Source organism: Lagopus leucura, unplaced genomic scaffold (assembly GCF_019238085.1).
Source record: "Lagopus leucura isolate 7727_CA_CO unplaced genomic scaffold, USGS_WTPT01 Super-Scaffold_100157, whole genome shotgun sequence".
Classification (NCBI taxonomy): Eukaryota; Metazoa; Chordata; class Aves; order Galliformes; family Phasianidae; genus Lagopus; species Lagopus leucura.
Genome location: NW_024962334.1, coordinates 24,028,989 through 24,038,523, shown reverse-complemented (window position 1 = coordinate 24,038,523; position 9,535 = coordinate 24,028,989). Strand labels below are relative to the sequence as shown.

At 31.9% G+C, this 9,535-nt stretch overlaps 1 protein-coding gene across 2 annotated transcripts in view; it reads right to left on the bottom strand.

The window, feature by feature from the left end:
* Nucleotides 1-326: 326 nt before the first annotated feature.
* The window catches only part of DGKB (diacylglycerol kinase beta), a 324,210-nt gene continuing 315,001 nt past the window's right edge, over nt 327-9,535 (bottom strand). For both annotated transcript variants that reach the window (XM_042889110.1, XM_042889111.1), the window contains exon 25: nt 327-2,726. In XM_042889110.1, coding sequence (XP_042745044.1) covers nt 2,619-2,726 — 108 coding nt within the window. In that variant the 3' untranslated portion in view covers nt 327-2,618. The remainder of the gene's footprint in view (nt 2,727-9,535) is intronic.

Here is a 9,535-nt window from a genome sequence, read left to right as displayed (position 1 = left end):
CACTGTAAACAAATAAAGAAACACAATTTACAGACAGACAGGATGTCACTGATATCATGTATCAATGTGTAGTATAATAGCTGCTCCATTATACTTTGCTACCATCAGAATTGATACAAACTGACAAATGCATCTGGATTTACCTTTTATACAACTAATCAGAACTGTATGTAATTGTGATTACATGATTAACCATCTATTCCTCTTTATATGAAAAAGCATGTTGTGAACAATTTGCTATTCAGACTGGCACTTTTAAAATTGCATACATTATTAAAGAATAGCTTATGTATCTTTTTATTTGTTTTCAAAGTTACAATGTTCATGAGATAATCACAGAGAACATTATATATTATCATTAAACACATCTTTGCCACAAAAAGTTAAGAGCATTGGTAGAAAATCCTATGTCAAATTATCTGAAAATATCACCTATAACCTCTATATAACACCTATAATTTCATAAAACCAATGTGCACTTTATGTAATATTATGTCAGCAAGTTCCTTCTCTTTGCAGATATCGTTACTTCTATAATCACATATATTTGCAGTCAACATGTGCATTGAATACTTTTGTGTTTGTAAGCTTGCAATGCACTGGAAAAAAAGGAGTTCGCTAGTATGGTAACTAATTGGACCCATCACTGGACCCAAGAATGGGGAACTAGAAGATCTTAATTTTAGAAAGTAATTAACCCCCTATTTTTCTACCTAATGCTGAACATAACATTAATCAGTATTTACCTCCTAATGTTTACAGAACACTGATTGTATATTTCAAAATCATAAGTGTTACCAACTATATACTGACTTTTATTTCGGCATCTATTATATAAATTAGGGTTCTGTTGAATTCTTACTGAGGAAGAAATTATATCAACTTTAAGTACATGCACAGTATCGTGCACTACAGAACAATCAAATAATATTTTTTGATGGAGAAATGAATCAATAGAAAAATAGATTTAATAAACATTAACATTTAAAAATCTAGATAAAAATGGCAAATCATGCATTTCACGCAAAGTTTTACTTTTTTTGTCTTTTTTTGATGAAATTTCTGAGAACTTAAGACATGCAGAGATGAGAAGCAGCTCACTCTGAGCAAAGAACAATGTTAAGACTGCACAGAAGTTTTGATTGAGCCTGTTGATATGCAAGACTAAAAAAAGTTGCCATTCTTGGACTTCCCTTCAACATTAGACAGTGTTGTGCAAACCTCAGACAAATCCCTGTATTATGATTTCTAAGCTGTTAGGAAGTCTCTCAGAGGGCTAAGTAAAAATCTGGAAAATTTTTTCCCCCAAATTTATTACAAGAGATGTTTTTATTCCAGGCAACAGACTACGAAAGGGAAATGGATACCAGTTTATCCTTTCCTTAATATATTAATTCATAGGACAAGTAAACTATGGATAGCATAGATATATAAATAATAATTAAAATAAAATTAGACATATATTTAATTTTCCAATGTTTAAACTATGTATGTTTCAATATTTAGAATATGCGTTTATCAGCTTATGAAATAGATGAAAATTATTTCTTTGCAATTTAATGTTTTTGTTTTTTTTTTTTTTCCCATCCCAACATTTGTCAGGACATTGCCGACATAATCAAAAGAACTCTAAATTTTCAGAGGTGAGTCTACTCCAGTGATCTTGATTAGTTATGAATTAATCTATTTCTCCTAAGTATCCTTCACTAAATCTTTGGTGGGAAATGCACTTTATTAAGCATGAGCTTTGGTTATTTGTGTGCATACACGCAATACTATTGGTCAATAATGCAGAATGATTTAAAGTTTGCTATGCTCCAGAGATGTATTGCTCATGAAAATGATTCTAGTGTTTCAACAAATGACACTGATAGCTACTTTTGCAAATACTATTATCTTCAATATTTGAATGATCTCTTTAACCAGATAATTTTTACTCAAACTTCAAGTCTTGCAAAAACCTACACAAGAACAATCATAATCATTTGAATATTGCATACAATGAATTTTAAGTTTTCAGCAGGTACAGTTACATACATAGGAGTTATCAGAATAAGATTTAAGATTTGAATACTTAGCTGAATAAAAATATTCTCAGGGTAGAAACAAATGATAAAATATAAGAAAAAGTTAATGAGACCAGTAATAAACTTTACTCTGAACCAGGTCTCATTGGTTATTGATGTGGAGATGTTTGATTCAAGAGACGCTACTGAACTTATTGCAAATGATCATTATAATAGAAAAAAGCACACACAAAAAAATAGAAATGCAAAGGAGAGAAAATCAAATTACCCATGGCATTCTCTTCCTATATTCCATGGCAGAATTATCTCATAGATTAATAAATGGTACTTCATGCAACAACAACAACAAAAAAAATGCTGTATCATCTTATGTAAACATCTGCTTTCTTCATGCAAAATGCCTACAAACCTGTGACAATAACTTTTTTTCTAATAGCATAGTTTTACATTAGCTCAGTTACAGAAACTATTAAATGAAAATCCATGAATTTGCAAGTAGAAGATATTCTAAAATTTTTGAAAGATTTCCAGCATAAATATTCCAAAGCCCAACAAAGCTAATTGATTTTCTAAAAACTAAACTACACACACTTATTCCTTGCTGTGGTGCCTTGTTCTTTTGATGATAGAAGAGAAAAGACCAGTTTTTGGAGGAGGACCCATCAACATAGGGGCTTGGTTCTTGTGGGTAATTTTTATCTGAGGGAAGAAAGAAGAAAATCATAGTTATCCCTTGAGCTAGTTAAATTCCTATGTACAAGTATCTGAAATGTCTGAATCATCTTTACATACAATTTCTAAACCTTCACTTAATCAATCAAGGCAAGAAAAAGACCTTTGTTTTTTTTTTGAATGATGCTACATATTCAGTAAGCCAATGTATGTATAATCATTGTTACCACAAATACTTTCAATTATACATGCAATCAATGTTACAAATAGTATACAAAAAATGCAGGCTGATATCTGATCTTACTTCCTGACTGTGGGACATTCTGCATGGTGCTGAATATTTTACTTACATGTAAAATATAGAATATATAGAAGATGAGAATTTAGAAGTTGGACACACATGATGAAAGACCAAACTGTTGCCTATCACTAAGATAGAGGCTGTATCATTGTATGCTCTGTTTACATTTCTAATCAAGCTGTATCTGTTTTCTAACACAGGACAATATTTAATTTCAAAATAAGCACTATGAATGAAAGCAAAAAATTAACACATAAAAAGGGTAAAAAAGGATGAACTAGGATTCTAATTTGTTCATTAATTATTAGTAGAATAGACTCAAATATTGAAAATCCTATTTAAAACACTTTTCAAGACTGCTCTAAAGCCACCCATTTTTGATTTCTTTGATATAAAACTACGAATCACCTTATATGAGACAACCTTAAAGTAGATTATGTCTGCAATTTTCTCTAATTCAAGTCTAAATTAGAGAAGACATTTTATGAATGTATGCTATGCTCAAAGCTAATTGAAAGCAATTATCAAAGTGGCATTTTGTCTGTGACTTTAAGATACATTGTAAGATAATAAATGATTCTCATTATGTAATAAAAAGGTCACATCTTGCCTTTGGGCTAGTGATGCTAAGAGTTTTTCAAAAGCAATCCGAGACATTTTCTTTAGTGAACTACGACTAATACAAGAACCATCACTTATTAAATATCAGTTGTCATCTGCATAGTACCTACATCAGAGATGGGTATTTCTTTCCAAAAGAAACACCACCTCATTAAAAAACTGGAAAAATATATCTCTTAAAGTGCGTACCTGACATTTTCAAGTTAAAATGAATATCCTTCTCTTGTCATTCACTAATAGTAATGAAACAAAAAATGTATGCCACGTGGACAGACTCATTAAAGTATAGATCAGGACATTTCTTGGGGTGGAAATTTACATTACAATATAAGGAAACCAAAAAATCCCAACAGAATAAGAGAGTTTATTTAACTCAGAGCCTTTAGGCTATTTTCCAAATATTCTTTTTTTTTTTTTTATGCTACCTTTGTACACTAGTCTTGAACTTCATATGTGACCTCTTCTCGTCAAGATTCTTCATTAGTATCAAATTTAGTAGGTTTTTTTTTTTTTTTCAACCTACATTAATTTCACACAGAAAATAACTCCTGCTTTCAAAGACTGGCATCAACATATTTTCTCACATAAAATTCTTCAGGCACCAGTTTGGAAGCCAAATCTCAGGGTAAGTTGGCATTTTTCCATTGATGTCACGTTAAACCAGCTGATGATCTAGTCCTGAAAAATTGCCTCAAGTATTTCTGTAACTTTCATATGCTTCATGAAACATATTTTGTGTTTCAGGAATAATGATGACATCAGCCTGATCCTGAGGACCAACACCTGAAATAATCTGCACATGCGGTGAGTGAATTCTTTGAGAGTTATGAGGGTTCAAGCAGATTACAGGATTTGGCCATGATGAGGCAACAGAAATGTCTTCAGAATTTCTTTCAGAAGTAAATCATAATAATTTCATCTTAAAATAAATAAAAGAGCAAAGCTCAAAAGAAGGCTTTAGTATGAAGAGGTGAGGTCATCCTGAGACCTCATACAGATTGCATGTTGGACTGGGGCTGTTCAATGCTGCTGAGAGTGAATGCAATTACATATTGAGAAAATATTTATCATTTGTCATGCTCTTTTTTGGCTTGAGCCATCTGTTTCAGACAACATGACCTCTTCAGTATGTTGTATCTTATCAGCTGAGATCAGCCAAATTGCACAAACAAGATGAACCACTCATGCATATGAGGATGGAGTCCTATATACATTTTTCTGAGACATATTTTCAACTCTTGTAAATTGGCCACAATCCAATGACATAATATACTCTACATTCTGAAAATAATAATGAAAAAAAAAATGTTAACAAAGTATATATTTTACTTATGCACAGTAGTGTAATTAACAATGCACTGGTTAACAATAATAACCATTGATAACTTCTTATCCTGAAAAAAAAAATATATATATATATATATTTAAATATATATTTTACCTTTGGGTCACAAAAGATCACTCTTTTTATAATAGACACTGTACAATTGCACAACATTGCCCAAAAGATACTTTGTCTTTCTCACGACTTTCAGGCAATGTCTTTCTGTCCTAGACTCTTGTTGCTGCTCCTATTTGCATACTGGCAATAGTAGCAGAGGGTGTTGTGAGTGTGGTTGACAAGTGAACGTACATACTTCAAGATGGGTCTCAGAAAGAGAAATAGCGTAGCAGGTAAAGTGGGGCTGAACACATAGAGTGCTCTAAACAAGACTGAAATGGAGACAAAAGCAACCACACAAAACCCCTTAACAAACAAACATTAAAAATAAATAAATAAATAAAAAGAGGAAAAAAAATCTTAAATTACAAGCAACCAAGATTTGATTTACTTAATATTCAACAAACTCACTACTTGTGACTATGTATAAATTCTGTGTTCATCTAATGTCTAGCGACTAACTTTCATCATATGGATTTATTCTCTCCTGCAAGTAACATCGTGTCTTTATTATGAGAAGCACAATTTTTAAAACTTTAAAAAGCTCTGAATAAGATGCGATAGTTTGTTGTTTTTCATTCTTCTATGGTGAACCTGTGATTTCCTTGCACAACATGCACACAAAACCAGAAATAAACACACAAAAAGTTCAAACCATAACCTAACATTTTTAGCAGCTGATGATATCCAGATAAACATACTCATGCCAAATAGTCAGGAATACTTGAAAATCATTTTAGAGATCGTTTATCCAAGTTGACTGAAAGCATGGATGATAATTCAAACATAAACTAGAGAAGTGAATGAAATGCTACTAGAGGAAAAATGCAATAGAATACTTCTATTTGACAAATTTGGAAGAAATTTAAAAGTACAAAAAAAAATAGTAAATAACATGATTTCATTTAGGAAGAAATTAAATAGACACATGAATTGCTAATATATCTTGATCTCTCCCTTTTTTTTTTTTTTTTTTTTAATTGAAAGCCTCATATACAATATTATAGACATATACACAACATATATTTACAACTCAATCTGTTGAAGTCACTGGAAAAAGTCTCATTCACTAACCAAAGCCAAGATTATAGCCTTTGAATTCATGATCATAGAAACTTAAAGGACTACTCTATCTGGTAAATACGCTTAGCATAAAAATATTGCTATTGTAATTTTGAAGTCACCTTTCTATCACTAGAAAGTGTGTCTAACAATGTATTTGTGGGAAGGGACAAAAGATTCATTAAAAAGTAAAATTCTTGAGAAAGAAGTAGGTATTGCATTCTACTTGGATTTTTTTTATAAAGGAGCAGGAAGAATATTTACAAATTCATAATTATATTTATAAATGCTTAATTTGAAATTTGTTTTGGGGTAGGTCAGAGTTCCAAAATATGCCTCGAAGCCACATTAACACAGCATATCCACTCAATAAAAAGCTGCAAATATCAACATTTTTAGTGTAAAAGCTATTATCTCTTTAAGGTCAATCAGTTTTGCATATATGCTAATATTTTGACAGTGTGTGCTAGCTCTCTCTATGCTTCTGACTTCACAGAATGCCTAAATACTTACTATTAGCACAGAAATACAATTACAAGCTGCAATGCTAATTAAAAATATAAAACTGAGAATGGAGACAATCAGCTGTGCTTTTAATAGTTCAATTAATATTGAAAAATTAACTCTGTATTTTATGGATAAAGAGATGGTAAAAACCCTCAAAGTATCTTAAAACAAATAAGTAAACAAAAACCTTAGTAAACTCTTCAAGAAAAATGCTAAAGCCTAGCTGGGGGAAAAAAAAAAAAAGATTGGATTTGCTAGTTTATAGTCATTTTTTTTCCATGTTATGAGCAAGATTTTGCTGTTGACAGGTTTGAGTGTATAAAGGATTTTCCAGTTTGGATGCTCCTTTGCCATCCCCTTTACAGGAAATTGATGGATGCAACACTTCTGTATCACAGGAGTGGCAAACACTTTTATCTTCTTGTAGATGATCAAGAGCTGTACTGGGTGACTGAATGTAGGCAGTGGTATAAAAATTAACCTGAGACTTGCATTATGTGACATTTTGGTCAAATCTCTCAGGTCTAGATCAGTTGTTTTAAATATAGCATTATGCAACACATCTTTTAAACAAATTTCTTAACAATATTATTGTGCAGAGTGCAATCAAATCTAATCAGTTTGGCATTAATTAAACTCTAATAATATACTCTAGTCTCTCTCCTAAGTAGTATGATCCGTTTCCCCTTCACACAGGTAGATTGGAAAACATTACGGTGTCATCATAATTTTTAAACATACTGAGAAAATGACAGAGCTGCAAAATTAAAATAAATGATTAATGGCATTTTTTTCATGTTTTGTACTAATAGGTATCACTGAGGTTTTAAATTAATAGAGCTGTCAAGCTTCGGGTTGTTACAGATCCAGGGCAGAACGAAAATGGAAATTATGTATTCCACAGACACCTAAAGATGACACTTCAGAATATTTCAAATTTTAATTAGTAGGTGCAATTGTTTTTTTCTCCCTCCTCCCTAAAACCACTGCAAATTAATTGGCAATTAGTCACAACTAATTCTTTTCTTAACAATCTGAACTGGAAAGAAAGGTGCATTACATGTAGAGTATTTGTCTGGGGTGCAGAAAGCACACATGCAGCAAATTGCTTTGTCAATTACAAAAACTACTGTTGTGAAATTAAGAAAAAATATGCTTAGGTAAACAAAGCTAATTAATGTGCAGTGTACCTGTGAACACAAAAAATAATGCCCAGATTCATGATAAAAGTGTTAGAGGCACAATGAACAACGCAGGTCTTGAAACACAAAGTATGCACGTTGTTGTGGGGGGAAAGTGCAGCATTTCAGTATAAGACCTAACTCTTTTTTTCTAGCTTCTACTCTAGAATTTCATTTGGGGCTTAATTGTGTTGGAACTGTCTATCACTGTACTAACACAAGCTACCACACCTACAACTCAGTTTATCTTTGCTCAAAAGAAACAGATAAAAATTTAATTTCCCATAATATAAAAAAAATATTATTACATTCAATGACATGGATAGAGGTTACTTTACCAACTGATAATCTGTAAGAACAGCTGCAAATTCTTTATAACATCAGTGAATGAATGGCTTGGGTTAGAATGGACCTCAACAGATCTACAGAAAAAGAAATCTCAGTTTTTCCTTCAACTAGCTCTAGGAGATCACAAATATGATTAACAGTACTTTTATTCTTGCTTTCTGTCTGGACTTAAGTACAAAGGCGGACTTCACAGAGTCCTTTGTGCTCACACTCCACATCTTTATGGACTAAAGGCAAGGCTAAGAAACCATACATTCATTAATTTATTCAAACTTATTTTAAGGTGCACACAAATCCTAATATAATGAAATATAATTTCTGAGTTCCATTATTAAATGGCTTCTTACAAGTTTTCCTACCAGTAAATAATTCTAAAAAATACTATTAAAGATAAATATTTCAGATGATTTTATTTCTGCCGGCCCATCAGATAGGCTCTGAGTATGGATTACCATTTTCATTCCTTCATCAAGGCAATATTCTTTCACATTTTGTACACATTTCTCTCTTCATTTTAATCTAATTATACTAGCAGCTTGCCATTATAACAGACATGATGCCAATCAAGTCAGGAATAGATGAAGGAACTGAAATCACAGTTATTAAGATGGAATATTCCTATAGATTTTTCAAAACAATACTAATATTTTATGTAGCTAAATTGAAAGATTACTTTTCTTTAAAAAGTCCTGATGGCTAAAGCTACAGGTTTATTGAATTAACTTGAGAGTCTTTGAAGTTTCATTACTATTAATGACCTGTTTGGAGATCAGGTGAAACCATAGATATCTTTCATGTTGCTATATTTGTCTGGGAGAGCTCTGATAGAATTTCCTCCTCAGCTAATCAGACAAGATGTTTAACATAACATTAACATTATCATCTTTCCTTGTCCCAAAGACTTTTCTATTAAAAAAAATGCAGTGAAAACAATACAATTTGATGCTCAGATTCCGCATCTTATTATAATGGAACAAAGTGACTTTGTCAGACTGTAGTCTCCATGTATTCAACATATTCAGTAATTCTGGATGTTTATTAGATTTTTAGACTGAGGCAACTCACAGAGTCTGTACATTCATGCTCTCTTTTAGGGATGCTAGTTGATTGTGCAGTATGAGAACATGAGATAATAAAAGAAGAACACAGCAACTTTTTAGTACTAAAACTGACCACAGGAATGAAAAATCACAGACCATAGCTTATGGGGAATCACTGCATTTTTATATTTCACATCTTCCCTCCTTCCCTCCTTCCTTCCTTCCCTTCCTTTCCTTCCTTCCTTCCCTTCCTTTCCTTCCTTTCTTTCTTTATATATATATATATAAAGAGAGAGAGAGAGAGAGAGAGAGAGAGAGAGAGAGAGAGAGAGAGA